Source organism: Choloepus didactylus, chromosome 10 (assembly GCF_015220235.1).
Source record: "Choloepus didactylus isolate mChoDid1 chromosome 10, mChoDid1.pri, whole genome shotgun sequence".
Classification (NCBI taxonomy): domain Eukaryota; kingdom Metazoa; phylum Chordata; class Mammalia; order Pilosa; family Megalonychidae; genus Choloepus; species Choloepus didactylus.
The window spans coordinates 119,716,928-119,742,848 of NC_051316.1; the positions used below are offsets into that span (position 1 = coordinate 119,716,928).

The 25,921-nt window shown below is 38.4% G+C and overlaps 2 protein-coding genes across 2 annotated transcripts; both read left to right on the forward strand.

Moving 5' to 3' along the window:
- Positions 1-2,891: 2,891 nt before the first annotated feature.
- On the forward strand, positions 2,892-11,892 carry LOC119545365 (olfactory receptor 13C7-like). Its single transcript, XM_037850842.1, has 2 exons — positions 2,892-3,473; positions 11,872-11,892. The coding sequence occupies exons 1-2, from the start codon at positions 2,892-2,894 to the stop codon at positions 11,890-11,892; spliced, it is 603 nt and encodes a 200-aa protein (XP_037706770.1).
- An 8,146-nt stretch (positions 11,893-20,038) lies between these two features.
- Positions 20,039-20,986, forward strand: LOC119504950 (olfactory receptor 13C9-like). The gene has a single exon (XM_037797586.1). It carries the CDS (start codon positions 20,039-20,041, stop codon positions 20,984-20,986), a length of 948 nt encoding a protein of 315 aa, XP_037653514.1.
- Positions 20,987-25,921: the final 4,935 nt, after the last annotated feature.

The window sequence follows — 25,921 nt, forward strand, 5'->3', positions numbered from 1 at the left end:
AAGTTGGCTTAGCTAGAGAGAGAGGGCCACATCTGAGCAACAAAGAGGCACTCAGGGGTGATTCTTAAGCACAATTATAAGCAGGTTTAGCCTCTCCTTTGCAGTAAGGAGCTTAGTAAGGGCAAGTCCCAAGATAGAGGTCTCAGCATACCAACCCACAATGACTCTTTTAAAATGGTGTCAACTTAAGAGAAATAACACTGTCCTTTTCTATTCCCTTCTTTTCAGTACTATAGACAATGATTCCACTTGTTCCCATGCTGCAGGTGTGTTTTGTACATTTGTATAAAATAATTGAATTCTTCACAATTTCAAAAGAGTTATGGCAAGTGCCATAATAATTATCTACTTCAAGTTGCAGTTTTTCTTGTTCATCAGTAATGTTGCATTTTGCTCACCCATGGAAATTTTTGATGTGGTCTTCCCAGTGCTGAGGCATGTCTACTTGGGCCTGACTTCAGGACATGGCTGAATAAGGTTGTGGTATGTGTGTGAGTAGAAGAGAGAGCATGAGTGAGCAAAATCAAAATGTTTGTCCACATGGTTCTAGCTATTTGAGAGCCGATGTGACCACTTGAATGAAGCTTATGGGCTCTGAGACTCAAGGATTTAGTGGTCAAAATAAAGGTGATTAGCAGGTCATATATTAAGAATAAAGGATTATTTTCACCCAGGTGTCACAGATCACTGTAACCTCTCTCCATTAGGCATAGTCAATTCTAATTTCCATGTTTTGACCATTTTTACACAGGTAGCATTCCTAAATTTGCCCTTTCCACAGGGTTTAATCTAGAAGATTACTGCTGTTTTTTTTTTTTTTTTTTTTGAGATACATTTAATTTAAATTGTGTTAACAACTTATTTCTAATTGCTTCTGAGGGACTTTATCCCAGAAGTAGTATAAAGTTTCTAAATGCTATCCAATCCACATCATGAACTTTAAAACACTTTTGGGATTAGAAGCAACCTCAAAACAGCAAAGATTTTAAGTTGCTTTGGTGCTCAATTGGCTGGTCCTTTAAAGGATCCCTTTACAGTGAAGACACTGGGAAGAGGCCCAAATTCTATTTTAGTAAGAGTTGTTTCTATTCTGCCACTAATAAACTGGTTTTTATAATAACAATTGCAGCAACTTGTTTATAGAGAGAACCAGGATGGGGATAGTTCATTTATTTACCTCACTGAAACTGTGATGGGATTTATGAGACTAGCAATGAAAATAGGGCTTCTGTTTCTGTCATTTTAATATATAAATGTCCTACAGTCTGGTGAGTTGGGGTACAAACAAAGCAAAATTCTAGTGCTTAAGAATTTTTTCTGGCTTACTCCTCGACTCATGCCTGTCTCTGAGTGTGCGATGGGGGAGGAACAGCAGAGCACCTGTTATAGCAGAGGAAGTGATTTATTTGCAGGGAGAAGATGATATATAATTTCTCATGCCTAGAAGTAAAGGTGGGAAATCCCCTGTTCTAGTTTGCTAATGCTGCAGAATGCAAAACATCAGAGCTGGATAGGCTTTTATAAAATGAGGGTTTATTTCACTACACAGTTACAGTCTTAAGGCCACAAAACGTCCAAGGTAACACATCAGTAATCGGGTACCTTCACTGGAGATGGCCAATGGCGTCTGGAAAACCTCTGTTAGCTGGGAAGGCACGTGGCTGGTGTCTGCTCCAAAGTTCTGGTTTCAAAATGGCTTTCTCCCAGGACGTTCCTCTCTAGCAAGCTTGCTTCTCTTTAAAACGTCACTCACAGCTGCACCCCCTCAGTCTCTGTGAGTCAGCATGTTTTATATGGCTCCACTGATCAAGGCCCACCCTGAATGGGTGGGGTCACACCTCCGTGGGAGTAACCCACCAAAGTCACCACCCACAGCTGGGTGGGGCACATCTCCATGCAAACAACCTAATTCAAACGTTCCAGCTTAATCCCCACTATTCTGTCCGCCCCACAAGTTTGCATCAAAGAATATGGCTTTTTCTGGGGGACATAATACAGTCAAACCGGCACATCCCCTGATACTGAAATTTCTGTTTATACATCTATTTATGATTTGCCTCCAGATGGAGACCTGCGTTAGAGTTTTCCTGAGACCAACCTGTTTCACACTATGTGTATCAGGCAGGACATAAGGTCACCTAGCATCACCTCCTAATCTGTACTTTAAGGGACAAAAATGGATTATTTACTCTAAAAATGTTTTTTCTTTTTTCATTTTATGGATATTTCTAAGGACAGCAGTTAATAGTTTGTGATATTGCAGGTATACATTTTCCCAGACGGAACTACCTCAAATTCATTTTTTCTCAAAATGTACCATTTCAGTTTGTTTTTTGGATAACTTATTTCTTACGAATCACAGGTTTATATACCTTTGAGGCACGAGTTTCCTATGCCTCTCTGAGGACTATTCACACTTTGGATGCTGAAGAGCAATGATTTTTGTTATGGATGACAAATTAATCATAGAGACAAAAATTAGTTATAATGTATACAGTGTTTAAAACTGTTGAACCTCTGTTGATCAATAATATTTTATATGTTTGTTTTCCTGGTTGTTTGATCAAAATATGTGGTGACCTTGCATTCAAAATAATTTCCAATTCACAAAGAAATGAGATTGTAATTGCAAACCACTTGCATTTGTTCTGTATCTAGTTTCTAAAAATGACATATTTTAAAGCTAAATCCACTTTCAAAAGGTTTGAAAGTCTAATTGATCATTGCTTAGAGATTCCTGTCATATTTTTGTGCTGTGTATCCATGTATATGTCAACATTACCCCTAAGGACAGCCACTTAGGATGCCAACATCTCTTACAGACACTGCAGGAACAGATCCACATGTATCCCGTGTCTACAGAACTCTCACTGTTGAAAGAAACCTTTACGATGGAGAAGACCAATCAATCGTCTGCGACGGAGTTTGTTCTGGGGCTGTCTGGTCACCCAGAGCTGGAGGCCATCTACTTTGCGCTGGTTCTGTGCATGTACCTCGTGATCCTGCTGGGAAACGGGGTCATCATCATTGTAAGTGTCTACGACTCCCACCTGCACACCCCCATGTACTTTTTCCTCAGTAATTTATCATTCTTAGACATTTGCTACACCAGTTCATCTATCCCCCTGTTTCTCAGCAGCTTCTTAACATCAAAGAAAACCATTTCCTTCTCTGGGTGTGGAGTGCAAATGTTTCTGTGCTTGGCAATGGGGGCGACGGAGTGTGTGCTGCTCTGCATGATGGCGTTCGACCGCTATGTGGCCATCTGCAACCTTCTGAGATACCCCATCGTCATGAGCAGGGTTTCCTATGTGCCCATGGCTGCTGGGTCCTGGATTGCTGGGGCTGTCAACTCTGCAGTGCAGACCTCCCTTGCAATGCGACTTCCTTTTTGTGGGGATAATGTCATTAATCATTTCACTTGTGAAGTCCTGGCAGTCTTAAAACTGGCCCGTGTTGATATCTTTGTCAATGTCTGTCCTAGTTTGCTAATGCTGCAGAATGCAAAACACCAGAGATGGATTGGCTTTTATAAAACGGGGATTTATTTCGCTACACAGTTACAGTCTTAAGGCCACAAAGCGTCCAAGGCAACACATCAGCAATCGGGTACCCTCACCGGAGGATGGCCAATGGCCTCCGGAAAACCTCTGTTAGCTAGGAAGGCAGCTGGCATCTGCTCCAAAGCTCCGGCCTCAAAACGGCTTTCTCCCAGGACGTTCCTCTCTAGCAAGCTTGCTCCTCTTCAAAACATCACTCCCAGCTGCACTCTCTTCCTCCCCCCCGAGTCAGCTCATTTATGTAACTCCACTGATCAAGGCCCACCCCGAATGGGTGGGGCCACGCCTCCATGAGAACATCTCATCAGAATCATTGCCCACAGCTGGGTGGGGCACATTCCAAGCAAATCCAACCATCACCAAAACTTCTGCCCCACACAAGACTACAAAGATAATGGCATTTGGGGGACACAATACACTCAAACCGGCACATTCCACCCCCTGGAACCCAAAATGACATTATCTTTCCAAATACAATATACATTCATTTCATCACAACATCACAAAAACTTAAATCATTTCAGTAACAAAAGTTAAGTACAAAATCCCATCAAAATCAATTTAGACGTGGTCAGTCCTAAGGCATAATTTTCCTTTAGCTGTGGATCTGTGAACCTAGAACAAGTTATGTGCTTCCAATATACAAAGGAGAGACATTCATAGGATAAACATTTCCATTGCCATAAGGAGAAACAGTAAGGAAAACAGGATTAACAGGACCAAAACAGTTCCTAAAACCTGCAGGACAAACTCCATTAGATTTCAAAGTCTGAGAGTCATTTACAGAACGACGTTGCATCCTTGGGGCTTGAGAGAGCGGGAGCCTAACCCTTCCTAAGGGCCTTTTCGGCAGCCCTTTCCTCTCCAAACACTTAGGTGAGTGCTCCAATATATCCACACATTGGGGAGACCACCTTCTCGTCCCCACCCTCCTCAAACATTGGGGCAGCACCCGGATTCCCTTCCATCTCCGGGGCACACGCTCAACCCCTTCAGAACAGTGTGGTGGCAGCCAGGCTCTCCCCAATTCCCTGGGAATGTGCTCCACCCTCTTTGGGACCTCGGGTGGCAAAACTCTTCCAGAGCATCCAGGCGGAAAGCCCGCCCTCGACCTCCAGGGCAAACTCACCCTTTCCATGCATGTGGGCTGCTCCGCTCTCCCAGCCTGAGACCTCTTGACTCCAGACCTCAACCTCCGTGGCTCTGCCTTTGAATAGATTTTTCCTTTAATTTTTTCCTTGTCTGTCTCCTCCAGTCCAGACCGGCAATGGCTCTGTCTGTAAAGATCTCGCAAAAATTCTGTTGGCTTTGCATGAAGCATACAGGGGTCAAAGCCATCAGACAATAGGACTTTCCACAAATCCTTTCTGCTTAACTCCTTATCCAATCTTGGCTTGTCCTCAGGTTGGGCTGTAGCTTCTGGGATTCTACCCACTGGAAGCCCGTAATTTTCCAAGCCATCAACTTCTGGTTTCTTTGAACCCAAGAGTTCAGTTCTAAGTTTATCTCTCTCTGCTCGCATTTTACTATAAGCTGCAAGGAGAAGCCAGGATATGTCCTCCACACGTAGTCTGGAGATCTCCTCAGCTAAGTATTCCAAGTTGTTGCTTCCAGATTCTTCCTTCCATCTGACACCAGAACTCAATTTTGCCAAATTCTCTGCCACTTTAAAACAAGGTTCGCCTTTCTTCCAGTTCACAACAACACATTGATCATCTCTGTTCAAGTCCTCATCAGAAGTATCTTTAGAGTCCATATTTCCACAAACAGTCTCTTTAAAGCAGTTTTGGCCTTTTCTATCAAGCTCCTCACAATTCTTCCAGAGTCTTCCCCTTATCCATTTGAAAAGCCGTTCCAACATGTTTGGTATTTGCAAACACAGCAGCAAAAGCACCCCACTCCTGGTACCAAAATCTGTCCTAGTTTGCTAATGCTGCAGAATGCAAAACACCAGAGATGGATTGGCTTTTATAAAACGGGGATTTATTTCGCTACACAGTTACAGTCTTAAGGCCACAAAGCGTCCAAGGCAACACATCAGCAAATGGTTAGATAGAATTTTGGGGAAGTTTTGATGGTGATTTTCTTTGGCCCTTCCTCAGTGTCTATTGACTATTTCAGTGAAGATGCACAATATTCTTTAAAACTCTTGGTGTGGATTCAGTTCCTATCACAGTATCACCATGATAAGACTGCCTATAAGTTGAAAATAACCAGGCCTAGACTTAAGTGGGTCGTGATTACAATTCATTGTGCTAAGTGCTGTTATGGGGGGATGTGTAATCACTGAGAGTCCTTGAAGGAGGAATCCCAGAAAGAGAAAGAGCTGCTTCTGCTTGGCTGAGCTGGGAAAACAGCTCTCCTGGTGGTCTTGTGCAGAAGAATTTTCCAGATGGAAACCAACATGTGGCAAGATATGGAATTCCCCTGGGTGTTTAGAATGTTTGGAAGCTGTTTTGTGTCTTTGGCATAGTGACAGGGAGAAAACTGGTAAGGCAGCTCAGGGCAAATTCTGGAGTCTTCAGGTCCTAAGAAAAGAACTCAGTACTCTACAGGTTTGAGGTGTGTTCCCTGATGCACAGGAGGAAGGTGCACCAGTGCTGCACAAGGATGAGCAAATTCCAAGGAGTGAGATCTCTGATATTTGGCTATAAGACAAGGGCTCTGCTTTTTTCTATTTTACATGCACTGGGGTTACACATGTTTTATTAGGAAAAAAGTATTTTGTTTCTATGAAAAGCTTTAAAATGGCTGCAGTTGGCAATAAAATCCATTGAAGAGTTATAGGAAAGAGACTGTTTTAGAAGGATCACACTGAGAAAAAGTGGCAAACCACTTGCAGATAAGGTCCAAAGGCCGTTTCACATTCCTTTATCAGCCTCTAGCACATTACGTTGTCTTCTTTCCTCCAGGCTTCTGAGTACTGGGTACTCTACTTAGAGTTCTCTAGGGAAACAGAACCAACAGGAGATATCAGCATGTACGATATTTTATGAAAGTATCTTACGCAACTGTGGGGATGCAAGAGTCCAAATTCCATAGGGCAGGCAGCAGGTTGGCAACTCTGATGAAGGTCCATGATGAACTCCCCAGGAGAGGCTGGCTGACTACAAGGAAGTGAAAGTTCTCTCTCTTCTTCCTTAAAAGTCTTCAACTGATTGGATTAAATCCAGCTGATTGAATTCTCTAGTTGTGGAAGGCACGCCCTTCATTGATGTAATCAGCCACAGATACACAGACACAATCATTTGACTGATGATTTAATAAACCAGCCTTCTGGTTTATTAACCAGCCACAAATGTCCTTGCAGTAATGGTTAGGCCAGTGCTTGCTTAACCAGATACCTGGGCACCATCACCTGGCCAAGTTGACACATGAACCTGCCCATCACAAACCTTGGAATTTCTATTCCCTTTCTGAATGGTTGTGGAATAGGTTTGGGTTTCTCAAATGTTTCCTGACTCTTTTGGCTTGAAAATTTTACTCTACCTAAATGAAGCAGAGATGAAATAGCAATGCATTATGAATGGGAACATTTTACAGGTTTAAAAAATCTTCCAGGCTTCCACAGTGTTGGCTCTGATGTATCAATCCTGACTAAATATATTCAACTCTGAATTCTATAGTCCTTTTCCTTAGTGGACAATCTTCCCAACACCTAGGTCTTAGGGTAAAGTGCCTCTAATCATGCATTAACGTCTATTTTTCTCTGCCCTTTGAGGATGATATTGTTTAAATATTTCCTGTGATACAGGGGCCATGTTTGTCTCCTAAATGCCAGTTTCTTCTTTCTTCTTTCCTTATGTTTCTATCCATTTTTCTAAGTTTGAAAATCATCAGGTGTGTGAACAGGAAAATCTTTGATCTTCCTGTGTGTTTTTCATTTCACTGACTAATCCCTAGATTCTACAGTATTTTTCCATCAACCATTCAGTATTCACATTGCTCTACATATTTTCATACATGCTTACAGATATATTAGTGTATCATGATGTAAGGAGATCTAGAGTCAAGTGATATGGTCTTGGACAATTTTCAAGTTCATTTTTCTTTGAACCTCAGTTTCATTATTATTAAATCCAACTTGAATGGATCACCTGGCCAATGTGAGGGGATTATCTAATGAAACCATTGTGTTAAAAGTTTTAAAAACTTTAAAGTACTAGAAAAATGGAAAAGATGATTGAATTATGATTTTGTTCATAGGTTTATAAGTTTCTCAAGAACAAGGACTAGATCCTTGATTTCTTTGTGTCCCACTAAGCCCTAGAAATATTCTAGTAAGTGCTTTTATGTTTATGATAGGGTCCAATAAGTAAGTGTTTATTGTTTGGTTGCTTGATTTATCAACAATTGACTAATTTGACTGATTGTAGGATATACCAGTGAAGAGATGCATTTTTTATGCTAAGCTGAATGAAAAGACAAAACAATTGAAGGAGAAAATAAAAGATATACTCCTATTAAACAGAAAAAGTGAATTTGTGCTTGCTGCCAAATATAATTGGATTTGATGTTCTAATTGGGAGAGCTTATGATACCTTTCAGATGGAGGAAAGCATTCACAAGACATTTTGAACATCACAGACATTTTTTATACAAAGATTCCCAAACTCCAGAGTATGAGAGATCAATGTATTGTGCTAAGGAATGGAAATGTGAAGACCAATAAACTTTGCAACTTTCCCATCCAATGGCAGAAATGGGGTAAGCTGAAATAAGAAATAATAAATTGTGACAGACCTATTATAAAACTAAGAACAGTTAAATCTCATAACAACACCTTCCAGGTGTAGCTCATGCATGTTTTACCTGGGTTTGAAGGATAAGTAAGATTTTTCCAAGTGAAAAATCAGGCAAAAGACATTGTAGGAGAAGAGCATAACAGAACATCATGTTGAAAGGATGTCATGAATTAGAACAAGGCTTAGGGACTCTATTTAATAAGAGGGCAGCAGGGATGAGCAAAATAAGTGCATGAGTAAACATCTAGTACTTATTAGATGTATTTGATAGGATGAATTTGTGAATTCAGAATTAGGGTTTCTGTCCACCTCCACACAATTAAATACCTCAAAATCCTGCTTGGCTTCATCATTGTCATTCTTAGAAGAGTGCCACACTTCCATGAATTTCTATAATATTCTTTGGATAAAAGCTCCACAGGAGAATGTCAAGTCTGAGTGAGGGTCTGTTTGTCCAGTCTTATTTACAGCCATACTACTCTTGAGTTTAAGAGACTCAAGCTGGGACAATGGATAAGGAACAGTAGAGATTAATTAGCTCCTTTTCCTTAATTTGCAGAAGGGCACATCTAATCATTGTAAATAGCATAGTTAAATTGTTTTGTATCTGTGTTTGTTCCTGCTCTTATTAGAGAAAATGCATGGGAGCTGCAAAAGAAGACAAATATTTCTAGACTGGTCAGTCCCTTCTAAATTGATCTACAACAACCTGCCTGACAGGTTGTCATATGTACTGAATGAGAATGTATCACTCATCTACAGATAGGCATTTTTATAATAAGCTGGATATCAGTTCATGGGTTTCAAGTTTTTTGGTGTGACACACATAATAAAGAAAGGCTCCCTGGTCTTCTGAAATATGGATCCTAAAGATATCAAGCATTGAGGGACCATGAGCTGGAGGGGATATTACTGATCTTTGACCTGTTGAATATTTCAGCAATGCCAGGATAAGATTGTGTTAATTTAAATTTTATTACTTGTATAAACTATGGAAACTATAGTTGTCCTGATTTGGATGTATTATGTCCCCCCAAACACCATGTTCTTCAATGCAATCTTGTAGGAGCAGACATATCAATGTTAATTAGGATGTAACCTCTTGATTGGATGTTTTCATGGAGATGTGATCCACCCAATTGTGGGTAATACCTTTGATTAGATTATTTCCATGGGTGTGTGGCCCCACCTACTCATTAGGGGTCTTAATTAAATCACTGGAGCCCTATAGGACCTCAGATAGAAGGAGCTCACTACCACAGCCAAGGAAGACATTTTGGAGATGGCCATTCAAAGCAGACTTTTGCTGACACTTTGCTCTGGAGAAGCTAAGAGAGGACAAAACACCCCAAGAGCAACATTTTGAAGATTGCACAGGAGCTGAGAGTGGAGCTGGAACACAATCTGAAATCAGAAGATGCCAGCTATGTGCCTTCCCAGCTAACAGAGGTTTTCCAGACACCATTTGCCTTCCTTAGGTGAAGGTATTCTTGTATTGATGCCTTAATTTGGACATTTTCATGGCCTTCAGACTGTAAATTTGTAACCAAATAAACTCCCGTTACAAAAGCTAATCCATTTCTGGTATCTTGCAAAATGGCAGCATTAGCAAACTGGAAACAATATAGTGATTGGTTTTGGTAAATTTACCTTATATTCTGCATCTTTGCTAAATACTTGAGTGCCCAAATATCCTTATTTGCCTGGGATAGTCCAAGTTTATGCCTGCTGTACCAGTCTAATTATTAATAGCACTGTGTGTCTGTCTTAGAAGTGTTGGATGATAATTTTTTATTTTATTTTTTGTCCTTGTCACAAAAAAGGAGAGTTGGTTGGGAATGCTCCTACTCAATTTCTGCTATTCTGCACAACTGGTGAAACCTAAGGTCTTATTTTTTAGTGAGGTGCTAGTGAAATACTTGTGCTTTCTCAGAAATGCATTGCTGTGTCTTGACTCTTTCCTTCTGTATTTTCTCCATCCCACAAAACAAATAGAACAGAACATACATATAATCCCAAAAATATATTTGTGGTAGTCAAGCCTTCCCATATAAAACTTAGAATCAGATTATCAGTTTCTATAAAAAAGATGCTGGAATTATGATTTGGATTATATTGATTCTAAAGATAAATTTGGGGGAGAATTAACAATTTAACAATAGCAATTTTTTCACTTAATGGGCATGGTATATCTTTCCACCCAATTTGGATTTATTTAATTTCTCCTAGCAGTGTTGTGCACTTTTCAGTGTAGAGGTTTTATATGGTAGTTCTTTATCTTAACCCACTCCTGAGAGTGTGAACCTGTTGTAAATAGGACCTTTTGAAGATGTTATTTTTAGCTGAGGTGTGGCCAAATGAATCTGGATGGGTCTTAATCCTATTAAAGGCCTAATAAAAGAGATCCTTGAGGAGAAGCAGAAGCTGGAAGTCAACAAAACACAAAAGAGAAACAAAAGGACGTTTCCATGTGATGGGAAAGCCAAGGAACCCAAGGATTGCCAGCCAGTCAGAATGCTACCAACCATGAAGGAAGCAAGCCTTATAGCCTCTGAAACCATGAGTCAATAAATTTATGTTGCTAAGCCAACCAATTTTGTGGTTGTCATATCATCCTGAACACTAAGACAATTTATTTCTAAATATTGTTGATATTTTAAGTGGACTAAAAAAGCAATCTTCATTTTCAAATTATTTTCCACCAGCATGTATAAAAATGCAATTGGTTTTGGTATATTCAACTTATATTATGCACACATACTAAATTCAATTTTAGTCTCAGCAGTTATTTTGTAGGTTTCTTAGAGTTTTCACTATAAGAAATTGTCATCCAAACATGTGCCTTGTATTATTTTTATCATTTTCCCAATGGCTAGGCCTTCTACCACTAGGAATAGAAGTTCTAAATTTTAAGGGAGAAAGCAATTAACATTTAACCATTAAGAATGATGTTAGTTGTAGCTCTTTATCTGTTAAATGTATTTTTCATGTTTCAGTTTTAGCATTATGTTCACTTAGTTTTAGTGTTCAATTCTCCTACATTGTCTAAATATATTCCATTTTCTGATAGAGTTTGTGTAAGATTTGTATTATTTCTTCCTTTATTTGATAGATTTCACCACTGAAACCAACTGGACTTTTGTTTTGTTTGAGAAAAGATTTGAACAATGAATTAAATTTCTTTAATAAATACAGGACTATTCAGATTTTCACTTTCATCATGCGTCAATTTTGATATTTATAATTTTCAAGGAATTTGTACATTTCATCTAAGTTACCAAAATTATTGGCATAAATTCATTCATAAATTCCCTTTTTATTCTTTAATGTCTGAAGTATCTATAATATCAACTCCTTATTTGTTCATGATGTTTGAATTTTGTGTTATTTTTTCTTGGTCAGTTAAGCTACTGGTTTTCAACTTTGTGGAATCCTTCAAGAAAACAAATTTCAGCATTGCTAATTTTCTCTATTGTTCATCTGTTCTATATTTCATAGATTTCTGCTCTTATTTTCCTTGTTTCCTTTTTTTCAGTATACTCTGTGTTTATTGTTTTTATTTCTAGATTTTTAAGGTGAAAACTTAGGTCATGTTTTTTTGCTAACTCTTCTTTTATAACATAAATATTTAAAGATCTACATTTCTTTCTAAGCACTTCTCTAGCTTCATCTCAGAAATTTTGGTATATTGTATTTTCATTATAATTCAGTACAATTTAAAAAAGTCCCCCTTACTTTCTTCCTTGACCCATAAATTACTTAGAAGTATGTTGTTTAATTTCCAAATATTCTAGTTTTTCTAGGTATTTGGTTGTTTTTTATTTCTAATTTAATTTGTTGTTGTCAGAGAACATACTCTGTATGATTTAAATTTTAAATTTATTGTGACATTTCATGGCTAGGATGTTGTGACCACCCTTATTAGTCTTGATTAGGGTGTGACCTTTTGATTGAGCTTCCATGGAGATGTGACCAACTCAACTGTGGGTGAGAACTCTGACTGAATTATTTCCATGGAGTTGTGGACCCCATGCGTTCAGGGTGGGTCTTGATTAGTTCATTGAACTATTTAAGAGAGCTCAAGAGCTGACACAGTCACTGACACTTGGAGATGCTTGGAGATGCTTGGAGACATTTGGAGATGCTAGTCCAGAGTTTGCTCTAGAGAGGCTAAGAGAGGACTCCAATATGCTTAGAGAGAAACACCCTGGGAGAACAAGCAGGAATGCACAAGTTGCTGAGAACAGAGAAGCTAAGAGAGGACCCTCAGAGGCTTAGATGCACAGGAGCTGAAGAAGCTAAAAGAGACAAACCCAGAGATATTTTGGAGAAAGCCATTTTGAAACACAACCCAAGAACAAAGGACCAGCAGATGCCAGCCATGTGCCTTCCCAGCTGACAGAGGTGTTCCAGGTGCCATCAGCCATTCTTCAGTGAAGGTGTCCTCTTGTTGATGCCTTAGTCTGGACACTATTATGGTCTTAGAACTGTAAATTTGTAACCTAATAAATCCCCTTTATGAAAGCCAATCCATTTCTGTTATTTTGCATAACATCAGCTTCAGCAACCTGGAACACCACCCATATTTATAGGATGGACCTGCAACTCAAAATTTGGTGGGATATTAAGTCAGATGATATCACATGCACACCAAGAGAGGATGAAAAATTTTATTACTTACATAATGAGGCTTTTTGGGGAGAGTAGTGCAGCTCCCAAGCAGGTAAAAAATGGGTTGAGAACGCAGGGGAAGAAGACTGTTCTGGGATTTTTATGGTGGTTATGGGGCCAGGCCAGGGTGAAGGATCCTGCATGTGGTTTAAACTTCCCATGGACACCAAAGGAGGGAATGAATACACAGGCTCTTATCAGCTTGCTGAGATGTGAGGCAAAAGGGAAAGAGGGAGAGGTGAGGCTTACAAGCTATCAGTGATCAAACACAAAGAAAAGGAGTCAATATCTTTTTTGCATACTATATTGTCTCCACATGATGATTGTGCACTTGAAAACACTGTATGCTCTGCAGTTGTACAGTGTGGTGTTCTATAACTCATAATTATTACAAGGTGGTTGATAGATAATGTTCAGATCACCCATGCCTTTGCTCATTTTTTATCTAGTTCTATGAGTTGATAAGACATAGATTTTAACATCTTCCAGCATGTTTATGGAATTGTCTGTTTATTAATTAAATCTATTTACTTCTGCTTCATGTATTTTGAAGCTGTTTTGGTGTACATACACATTTATGATTATGTCATCATGATGAATTAACACTTTTATTGTTATTAAATATCACTTTTTATCTTGATAGTATTTTTTGTTTTGAATTCTATTTTATCTGATATTAATGTAACCCTCTGACTTTCTTATGAATACTATTTGCACTGGTTGTCTTTTTCCATCCATACACTTTCAATCTATGCATATATTTATGTGTAAACGCTACCCTTTCCAGACAGCATATAGTTAGGTCTTGCTATTTAAGAAAATCTATTTTCACAACCTTTTATTTTGATTGTTTATTCCATTAAGAATTAATGTAATTATTGATTTTGATTGGATTTAGGGCTACCATTTATTGTTATCTGTTTGTCCCCATCTATTTCTTGTTCCTCTCTTCCTCTTCTCTGGCTTCGTTAGAATTTTTTAATTATCTTTTAGAATTAAATTCTAATTAATCTGTTTTATTAACTATACACCCTGCATTATTTTTAGTGGGTGCTACAGAAATCATAATATATTCCTAAGTTTTCACTGTCTACTTAAAATTTTATTTTTACTGATTTGTAAAGGCTATTTATATATGAAGTATAATGCCGTCCTCAGTTGATAACTTGTCTCTTAATTTTGTTCAAAGTGTGTATCAGGATAATCCCTTATAACCCTGTATCATATGACATCCAAACAGAAGAGAGAAACACTTTAAGTGTTTCAAACAGATGGAATCTTACCGAGGGAATCAGTTCCAAGCTGGAGGAAGAGCGGATATGCCACATAAGGGCCAGTGAGGCAAGAAGGGCAGGAAGAGAAGGAATGAAACTGACGGTAGCAGGCAAATGATGGACACACACACTGTGTGCTTTTTCCATCTGAACCTTGAGCAGGTTTCAAGTGCTGTTATTTTGCTACTATGAAAAATAGCCTTTAGATGTGCTCCTGTCTCCCCAGCTCGAAGCTCTTGCCGCAAGCCCTTACCTCCTCCAGGTTAGTTAGTTAGTGCGTCTTTCATTTCCTTCACGTTCTTCCCCAGGAGCCGATTCCCGGGAGGGTTTTGTCTGTCAATGCCGACTCCATCACCGTCTTATCTGAATTATTTCTGGCTCAAGTTTTTCTTTTTCCTCTCTCTCTTTTGAAAAAACTGTGTCAATTATTGAATAGCCTCCTTTCCATAGTTTAGTGACATGGAAAGATAAGGCCAATTCTTAAAACTGTAGTACATTTCACACCCCAGGTGATGACAGAGGGCACTTTCATGAGCCTTTTGGTTTCATAAAAGTCTGACCCATGTCACAGTTTTAATGAGATAGGTTTTTTTTTTAAAAAAAAATAGTATTTAAGCCTTCTCTTTCTAAAATAGAAAAAGAATAATTTTGTTATCTTGAAATACTCTTCTGAAGTGACTTATTTGGGGGCTTCATTATTCATTACTCTAAGTAATGTTGGAGTTGGGATTTGGGGGAACCCTGGAGACTGAGTAAGGAAAGGGAAGAGGGAAGAAAGGGGTAAAGGACTCTGGAAAGGAAACTTAGCCACAGGGCAGCAGACCAGGCCCTGAAAAGATGACCAGAAGGGGTTCCTTGTGATCAGGGATGGTCAATGACCTGTGGAAACCTTGATGTCAGACACCCAATTTTAACTTATCTCCTGTACAGGGCTATGATTTTTTCCCCATTGTCTTCACATTTGGTCAAGTCTCTTTTGCCTGAGTTAGAGGTTCTGTCATTGAATTGTAAAGGTTTGTGCTCATATTTGGGATAAGCAGTTCACGGAATGTAGAGTAGTGATAAGATGGCTGAGGTATAAAGACCATCAGGAAGTGGTGATGGTGACAAATACTAATGAGAAGTTACACACTTCTGAGAATCCCTAGAACTGTTTGTGAATGCAGGACATTCAGCACATATTCATGAAGGGGGCTTGAAAATTATATATAGAGACATGGAGGCTTCCCTGGCTTAGCAGGTTATTTAGGGAGGCAAATAAAGCAAATAAAGAACCTCTTGCAGGAACAGAGAGAAGGAGTCAGCTCCCTTCTTTCACAATTATATTTCAGTAGTCAAGGTAATAGTGACTCCTATAAGGTTGGAAAACAGATGTATTTATGTTATGCTATTTCTAATACTTATGCGTATTTCCCCTCATTTTATGTATTCTATTTATATTTATTAGATTTAAAATTGAAGAATGCAGAGTTTGTGGATGGAAGGGATTTATTATTCTCTCTCTCTTTCTCTGCCATTTAATCTGAGTGATACGTATATCTGCCTAGGTGAATTATTTGAAGATGCCTGCAGCATGGAATGAGATGGAGTTACAAATTAGCTTGTTAAGAAAACTGAACAGCTTGATGGCTTATCAGTTTTCATTATGTGTGGCTTCAAAGTTTCTGAATTTGTTGTGAATTTCAAAAGGCCACTCATTCACATAATCATTTGTAAATTGTGAACATCAGGGCCAAATGCAAGTTTTCAGATTATTTGTACAGTAAAACCCTTCCTCTCTTTTCTTACTAATTTTCTAAAAAAGAATTAAATGACAATATGTATAAAATCCTTATAACAATGCCTGAAACTTTGTAAGCTATTATTATCATTATTAACAAAAAGTTAATGCAGCTGAGTTCTTTCTGCTATATTATCAATAAAATATGATAGTATGAACAAAGGTCTGGACAAAGCCATTGGAATATATTTGGAATAAGAACAGTATATGATAGTAGATTTAGGATGGGATAAGGGAAATCTCAATACTCCCGATTGGTTATTTGAAATAGAGTAATGGGTCTAATATAATTAAGTCTTTAGGGCATTATTCATGAAGTTTCAAAAAGTTTTGAACATCTCCCCTGAAGCAATTTAAAGTCAAAGCTTAGACAAGTGCAGAAGTCCCTGAGAGCAAGAAATATCTAAATTACTTCCCTGAGTCTTGAGCAAATTGTTTAGAGAATTTCACAGTTCTTCAAGATGCGGCAGTGTTCCCACCTGGGCTTCAAGGGCAAATGAGTTCTGCCATATTTCTGGAACTGAACTGCCCAATATTCATTTTCCTCTTACCTCTGAACTAGCAGAACCAAAATACACTCTCTTTATAATCATATTTGGCTGCTATGTAGAAAAGATTTCAAAATAATTTTTGAAAAGCTACCTGTGCCCTCATTGTTATCCAGACAATAATTTCTGTAACACTATGGCTCCCCAGTGGTTATCCCTTCTTAAGAAATACACCAGCCTTATGGAAAATTTTGTAGAAGATTGAAAATAGAAGATCAAGGCAAAATAATCTGCTGTGTTTTTGCAACCTAGGAGGTGAGGTGACCTTCCATTTGGAGGTAATTGCTGAAAACATATTTACTAATGCAAATCCAAGGGGGTTTGGTCAGTCCTATGAACTGAGCTGAAATAAACCATGAGTTTGGGGGATGGAATTTTTTATATTGGAGACAGTTTATAGGGAATAGGAAAAAGAATTCAAAGAGAATTGCTTTGTGTGTAGTGAGAAAATGGAGGAAAAATGAAAAATTTGACAGAAAGAGTAGTGTCAAATCCAAAGCAATTTGAACATTCAAAAATGATGGATGCTTATGTCAAAATTTATCGATAGGAGTGAAGACACATTTGGTCAGAATATAGTCCTTGTTGCATTACAAGTATCTATCTGTCTAGCAGTGTAATTTCTCCTTGGTTCGATAAGGTTACTGCACAATAGACAGCGGATCTGCACTCTTGATGCTGAGTATGAAGCTGGTGTTAACAAAATTCTGATTCTAAATTCACCTCAGAGCACCAATTTAGTTCTGTGTGCTTCAGTTTAGCAAATGGTTGTCCAGTACTAATTACAAGTAAGCAGTGTTCTCCAGTCAGTCTTTGAGATTCTGACTAGGGGTGCAATTTGGAAAACTTTTTTACTTGTTCTTGAATGCATTTTGGATTCATGACAGAAACCAGCATGAACAATGAGTCCTTAGCTAATATGGAAGAATTTTGGCTCTTATAGTTACGTTTGCGTGAATATTTTGGGGATTATTTTTAATATTTTTCCTTTTTTTCTTTGGTGACTTTAAGCACAACATTTGTACAATACAATTTTAATATATTAAAATTTTAGAGGAATGACATTTTAAAAAAAATGTCAACCTATGAGTTCTTTGTTTTAAACTTCACTGGGCTTTTGCTACAATGATAAAAAAACTTCAATACAAAGTGAGTAGAATTTGGTATAATGTATATCCATGCCATGTCACAGATGTGATGAAAAATAACAGATTGTATTCGTAGACACCTGAGCAAGTAGGTATCTTTAAAATTGGTGAAACTTTAAAGATAAAGTAGGAGGGAGGTATTGGTGTCAGAAATACAAAGGAACTTGAGATGAGAAAAAACTCAATAAGCCAGTTGAAGATGAATGAAATAGAAAAAAAAAAAAAGCTAGGTGATTTACACGCATTACCTTATTTATCCTCCAAGAACCCTATGATGAGGGTAATAAAATCCCCATGTGTGAGGAAACTGAGGCTAAAAGGGTTAAATAAATTGCCCAAGTTCACATAGCTTGTAACTGGAAGGGTTAAGATTTAAACTCATGTTCTTTCCACGGGACAAAGCAGGTTTGGCTCGATAGTAAGTTGCACAGTGGCAGCAGTTAGAACAATGGTTGTCACCGTGAGATTGGGCCTGTGCTTCTCTCAGGCATCATTTGGCAGGGGATTAGGATTTGGGCTGCTTTATTTATCACACAGTATTGAGAAGGTGGATCTGGGACTTAGAGCAAAAGAAGCATGCATCTTTAGGGTACCAAAGTATCCCAGAGTCAAAAGGGTGGGACAAGTGAAAATAAGGACAAAATAAGATAGAAGGGGAAGCACCCTAATAACAGCCAAAGGCAGATCTGGGTGGTTAAAAACTAGTTGAAATAGGTCCAAAGGATTCAATTCAGACTTTAAACTTATGCCAAGTTTCCTAAATGAGAAGAAATGGTCTGTTAGTGCTTCTTTGTTTCCAGAAATTTCTTTTTGTTTTGTGAATGAACTGGAGCAGTTTTGATGGATTCTGTGGGTGTTTCCTGTGTTCATGGACAGGGACATTACTGGGAATGTGTGAGTGTGAATGAGTGGAAGGGATGATCTTAAGGAGAAGAGTAAAAGGGACAGCCAGAGGCATTCTGAGGTAAGGTATCATCATTTGTAGGTGATAGTAGTGGATAGTAGTGGATATTTTCCTGAGGAATCTCCCAAACTGAGAGTTGTCAGAGAACTGCCCCATTGGAGGATTTCTCCTTGCTCACAGGCTTTTGTTTGAGTCCTGCTCAATTGGGTTTAGGTGAAAAATGAAAATATGTTCATAGAAAAATCTGTACACAAATGTTTATGGCATCTCAATTTATAATTGCTGCAAACTGAAAACAAACCAAATATCCTTCAATAAGGTGAATGAATGGATAAAAAAACCATAGTGCACTCATACTTTGTAATTCTGCTAAGCAATTAGAAGAAACAAATTATCAATATACACCACAACTTGGCTGAATCTCAAAGGCTTTGTGCTAAGTGAAAGAAGCCAGACTCCAATGGCTACATATAGTAGCATTCTATTGATATTAAAACTACAGGGACAGAAAACATATCAGTCATTGCCAGTACTTCCAGGTAGATGGAAGGGGTGACTATAAAGGAGTAGTTTTTTTTTTTTTTTTTTAATCTATGCATGCTTTAAAATTCATAGATACGTATACTAAATGAGAAAAAAAATTCCATTTTATTCTATGATAATCCAAAATTAAATTTAAAAAAAGTTCTTCCCTCCCCAACAAAAAAAGGTATTTGCACTGTAACAAGAAGATTTCAAATTATTGGACTTGACATAATTGTGCTTGGTTTGGGGGCAATCAGGCTTTCAATAAACACAGATTGTGTTCATATCTGATCATTTACCCTTCAGACTGACACACTCCTTTCAGTTTATTAATATCCATCAGGTTACTATTAAGTCCTTCTGATTTGGTAGCCAGGATGCCTTTTTAAGATAACTTTATAATTCTGTTATACTGCATTTTGTATTGGTTTTATAGTTTATAGAAAAAATCCCAGCTAAATGTGGGGCAGAGGCAAGTCTGAGTTTCAGCTCAGACTTGACTACATTTTAGTAATGTGACCTTAGGCTTAAACTCTCTTAATTTAGGTTTCCTTGTCTTGAAATGATGGTAGTATGGGGTTTAATAACACTGTATTTAAAAAGGTACAAATTTCATGGCTCCAAATTAGTGATTGACACAGTATTATCTGTGTCATTCCTTTCTTCTTTTTTCATGCATTGTTTATTACTTCACTTCTTCCTTTTCTCCCTTGGGCCACTACTTTCTCCCTTTCTCTATTTTCTTTCTTTCTTCATTCTTCTCATTGGGTTCATGGCAAATTTTTATATTTGTGCATTGGTGTGCTTGGACTTTCCATAGTAAAGAAAAATATGTGTTCTTAAATTTTTTTCTGTTTTTCCACAAGTGAAAAGAAGCAGTAAAATGGAATGGGAAAACCAAACTATTCTGACAGAATTATTTCTGAAGGGGCTTTCTGATTACCCAAGGCTTGAGCTACTCTTTTTTGTCCTGATCTTGATAATGTATGTGGTCATCCTGCTGGGCAATGGCACCCTTATTTTAATCAGCATCTTAGACTCTCACCTCCACACCCCTATGTATTTCTTCCTGGGGAATCTCTCCTTCCTGGACATCTGCTACACCACCACCTCCATTCCCTCCACATTGGTGAGCTTCCTCTTGAAAAGAAAGACCATTTCCTTCTCTGGCTGTGCCATTCAGATGTTTCTTGGCTTGGCCATGGGGACCACAGAGTGTGTGCTCCTGGGCATGATGGCCTTCGACCGCTACGTGGCCATCTGCAACCCTCTGAGATATCCTATCATCATGAGCAAGGATTCCTATGTGCCCATGGCAGCTGCATCCTGGGTCATAGGGGCTGTCAACTCTGCAGTTCAGACCACGTTAGTGGTACAATTGCCATTCTGCAGGAATAATGTCATCAATCATTTCTCCTGTGAAATCCTTGCTGTCATGAAGTTGGCTTGTGCTGACATCTCAGGCAATGAGCTCACTATGCTGGTGGCCACAACATTATTCACACTGATGCCCCTTATCTTGATTGCCATCTCTTATACGTTGATCATTTCCAGCATCCTCAAGATACGCTCCTCTGAAGGGAGAAAGAAAGCCTTCTCCACCTGTTCAGCCCACCTGACTGTGGTGATTATATTCTATGGGACCATTCTCTTCATGTACATGAAGCCCAAATCTAAAGAGTCACCTAATCCAGATGACTTAGATGCTATTGACAAACTTATATCTGTTTTCTATGGGGTGATGACTCCCACGATGAATCCTTTAATCTACAGTCTCAGAAACAAGGACGTGAAGGAGGCAGTAAAACACTTGCTGCAGAAGGTTCCTTAGCAAGTGAGTAGAAAAGGTATTGGATTGTTAACATGTTGGACATTATTGAAACTTAAGTATAACAATGGAATTTTGGTTACTTTTGTATTTTCATATATAATAATATTCTTTTCATAATGAGCTATAGCATTTCATAAGTATTGCATGCCACTATAGAGAATTTACAGGACACAGGACATACATGCAGGACAGTGAGGAAAAGAGAGGTCACCTGTCATTCCACCACTGGCAGATGGCCACTCTCTAATATTCTGAATAATATTTTTTACATTCTATATTTTTTACAGTATTGGAATTTGGTGTTATGTGCTTTTCTTATGCTCACTTTTTTTTTTTTTTTGCATAACATTATCTTACCAGCAGCATGTTACTTAATCTTTCAAAAAGAAAGTCCTCCACTTTGAAAAAAAGAAAGCAGAAAAACAATCAAACATATGAAAAATAATTACTATACCTATTTTTTTCAAGTGCAGAACCTTATGTGGTAGTTTCACATTAATTTCTAAAGACTTTTAAGCCATTACATTCTATTTGTTGTTCAGTATTTTTTTTTTTCTGTGCAACTCTAGTGATGTTGAGCAGTTAGGATTACTGAAGAGGTGGGAAATGGGGTGTTGGGGTGGAATCTATGCAATCAGCCATTGTATCCCTGTTTTGTTCCTTTCTTTGTTTCAGCTTGCATGTTAGCCATAGCATGAGGAAAAATTTCCAAAATTAGCAAGGAGTTTGAGAAGCAGGCTACTGGTCGTGATAACTGTGTGACTAAGTCTTGGGTTGGAGGGATGATCAGTCCTGTGCCCATTTATAAAAGCCAGATTTCTTTGGTGTACTGAGGAAATTCCAGTACTTTTTGAAACATTAGAAAGTGGCTCTCAAGGCTCTTGATTTTTACTGAGAAGCCCTGTTTTCCTGTCTTCTTTCTGTCAGTAACTAGCCCTGAGACATTTGAGATCTGAGGACACATGAGCAGAGGATTGGGACATTTCAGACAGACAGTGGCATTTGTCATTTTTCCTTGGTTGTAACCTCTAATTTTTACTCAATACAAGGAATGCTTCTGTTGCACAGCTGTGGGTGAATGAGAAAATGTGTTCAGTATTAAGTCACATCCTGGAAAATCCATTTGTCTGAATGAATTTTATATTGATGGATCAGTGAATTCAGAAGTTATTGAGCATGTACGTATTTTACATAGACAAAGAAGAGCTAAATATTTATGGAGTCTTTGGGTATATTCATTTCATTTCACCTTCTCCAGCCAACTTTTTAAATTTCATAACAGAATTGTAAACCATCCTGAACTATATTTAATTACATCTAGCTTCCATCATTGTTATTCACAGATTGAATCTTGTAGCAAGGGGATGAAATCACTGACATCTCAGATTCACACCTGAAAAAATAGGCCCTGCTGGGCTATTTGTTCCCATAAACCAGCTCATAGGATATTTGGTTTTTCTAAGAATTCCGAGTATGTGGCAAACCTCTGGAGTAAGGCCATCTTGGATACTCAGACTCTAATTTTTCTTTTCCTCATAGGTTCAACTACTTCCACAAACTCTCTGGGATGACTGTTATAGGTCCAAGTTTTATATCAGAATTACAAAACTGAAATAGAAAATTAACTTAAGCAAGCAAAAATTTTAATACACACATTTCTCCTCATAGGACTAGATCAGGAGGGTTTTTTTCTCACAGGAATGTAGAATCAAGGTCTTCAGAAAATAAACGTAAATAATCTGTTTTGATGTACTCATGTGTTCAAATTTGCCAGTTGTTATCACACTGTTGTTATAATACTGATATGCTTTAATTAATTCTTGAGCCTCTAGAGGGTTTTTCATTCAGAAAATTTATTTTAAAAGCTTCATATGGAGGATTATTTTGTTTTTGTTGGTAGCAGTTTTTTTCCCTTCAACAGCACAGTAACATAAGCTTATCTGGTATGTCAGGTGTGTGTGTGTGTGTGTGTGTGTGTGTGTGTGATTTTCCTACTGGATTGTGAAATATACAAGGGTAGAGACCTCTCTGTATCAGCCTCCTCTCTCTCCCATTGTATGCAAATCAAAATCTGACATTTTCATTCAATATACATTTTAAATCCATGAGTGGAAAAACTATGTAGAGGCAACTTCCATTTTATTCAAATTGCCAAACAGACTCTTGGTTAAAAATTAAGAAAAGAGATACTGTGGCAATGCCAAAATTATATTTTTCTTCCAGAAAGTTATTCCATCTTTCAGTATACTTCTATGACTGCCCAATTTTCAAATACTCCAAGCCTGAGATCATGTTAAACTTTTTATGATTCCTGGGGGCTTCTGAAATGGACACTTAAAATGAAAATGTAGAAATGCGTCGACTATTTGCCAGTTCACATACATCATCACACTAGAATGCTGTGATGTGGGTAACAGTGTCGCTACCTTCTGGATGAGGTTACCAGCCTTAGGGAAGTTGACACACATTGCCCACACCTTGCAGAATGCAAGTGACAGAGAAGCACACACCCACCCTGCCTCTCCTTCCCTAAGTTGGGTGCTCTTTTTATTAAAGCACATTGTTCCTCCTGGCTTCTATTCCTGGCATCTAACACCACTGTCCTTCAGCAGCTCATCTAAATTAAAGAAATAAATGATCACTTGCATCTCTACTTCCATTACGTCTATTAAATGTTCCAAAAACCACTTTTGAAAGTGAAATTCATTTAATCCTTTAGAAAAGAGCCTTGAAGTCCATCACATGTTATGCATCAAAAAGATGCTTGGTCACAATTAATGAGAATTAAATCAAGTCTGAAATTAGAGGAAGCATTGAAGTTAATTGGATACAGGAAAGAGAATCCTAAACCATACCAATCTTCCAGAAAATCCATATAAGAAGGAAGAAAGGAAAGGAAGAAAGATTTTTCTTGAGTTTCAGTAGAGAAAACACTACTTTAAAAAATAAAAGTTTTCCTAATTTATTGTGTGCAAATATCATTTATCTTTGAAATTATGATAAGTCTAGCAGCACTTGCACTTAAAGTCAAGTTTTTAATCCTTTTGTAAAAATCCATTCCCAAGTCTAGTTAGATCCCAGGAGTTGGGTTTCATGTATTTGGCATCTTCGGGAATGTAGCATTGTCCATTACTGGACTTATTTGTGTATTTATGGAATATTTATTGAGTACCTGCTGAATGCTGGAAACTGGGCTAGCTACCAGGTCTAGAGAAATAAAGAGAAGAGGATACTTTAATGGGACAGATGGACACCCAACTTACAACTAAGGTGACAAAATATAGACATGAAGTTAGAGAAACAGTGATTGCCTGCAGACTGATACAGTGTTCCAGATTGTTCTCAGTTTAGTCAGAGAACTCCTTGGCCAGTTGAGAAAAGAAGTGGCTATGGAATTCAACAGAACCACTCTCATGGAGGCCACAGGCAGGAAGTAGAGCTGAGGTCTCTTTCTCAGGTGGCTTGCAGGCGTAGGACTCCGAGGGGGACACAGGTAAAGAGAATATGAGTGTGCTTATTTCTGAGTATATATGAGACACTATCCTTTGGGGAATTCCAGATACAAAATTATACCCACTGTCTCATCTATCTTCAATTTTTCCTTGACTTATAAACATGCTCCATTATTTCCTATTTCTCTCCTATTTTAAAATAATAAAAACAAAACAAATCAACCAAACAATAATCTGTATATGTACTACTCATTTTCCTACTATTTTAAACCTAGCTACTTGAAATCAGACTTTCCACTTCTTCACCTCTCATTAATTCCTCAACTGAGTAAAATCCAGTCATGGACACTGCTCTTATTAAGACTTATATAGTACAATTTAATGCCTATTTTTCAGTTCTTATCTTACTTGATCTCTCTGTGGGATTTTATGCTTTTTCTCTTTGGATCACTACTTTCTTTAATTTCTTTCTTTATATATTTATATATATAAATTTTAAAGTAAAATTTGCCCAATGTAAAATACTAAAATGTTACAAAATATGCAAAGTAGAAATTCAAATATGGATATAGTTTCATCTGAATTTATATACAATTTATACAGAAATCACACATATTTACATATGACATATTGTTGGGGAATATAAGTAAATATATTTTCAGAACATATATATTTAATATTTAAAATACTATGTATTCAATATGCTGTTTCCTGCAGCTGGCTTTTTCACTCAAAATATTCTCTTTCCAAGATGTTTATATTTACATACTTAGCTGTTGTTAAGGGCTGATTAGTTTCCTCTGTGTGCATAGTGGTAGCAGAGTTTACATAACTAATCCCTTTAGATGGATATTTGGGATAGTTTCTAGTTTTTTGATAGTACAAACAAAAATGTACTATATTGCGGGTGTCTGAGCTTGCACCTCGGCTTGCCAGGCCTGGGCCAGGGGACCTGATCACCCCCTGGGGAGGGTAGTAGGTACGGGCGTGAGTGCCCTCTGCAGCCCCCCCGAGCCTGGGGAGCGAGGTCAAGGCAGCTCCCTTTTCCTCACCCAAAATGCCACTGGCAGGGGAGGCTTGCCGGAGGAAACCGCCTTTCTCCCAACTGCCCTTTCCCCACTTCCTTATCTTACCCACTCACTCCCTGGTGCCAAGGCCACTCCTGCCACCGCCAGCGCGCATGCACCGTGGCCAGAACAACCCCCGCCCCGCTGCAACGGCTCCGGCGTTCTCTCAGAACCAATCCTAGCCCCTCTCCCTTCAGTATTGCCATTTAAGGCTGCTTCACCTCCTTTCCAGCCCTGCCCTTCTTACCAGCCTATATAACCTGTAATCACCCCTGAATAAATCTCTTTGGCGCATACTCCTACTGGATGAAGAGTGTCTTGTCCCTATCGCCACCCTCCATACCTTGCACGCCTCCCGCCGAGGACCCCGGCCACGTCCTCCGCCTCGCCCTCGCCTCCGGGAAAGAGCCCCCGCC

Coding starts and splice junctions, on each gene's coding strand:
- LOC119545365 (XM_037850842.1), top strand. CDS start 2,892: ATGGAGAAGACCAATCAATCGTCTGCGACGGAGTTTGTTCTGGGGCTG. Junction 3,474..11,871: donor GTGTTGATATCTTTGTCAAT/GTCTGTCCTAGT, acceptor TTTTATTTCTAG/ATTTTTAAGGTGAAAACTTA.
- LOC119504950 (XM_037797586.1), top strand. CDS start 20,039: ATGGAATGGGAAAACCAAACTATTCTGACAGAATTATTTCTGAAGGGG.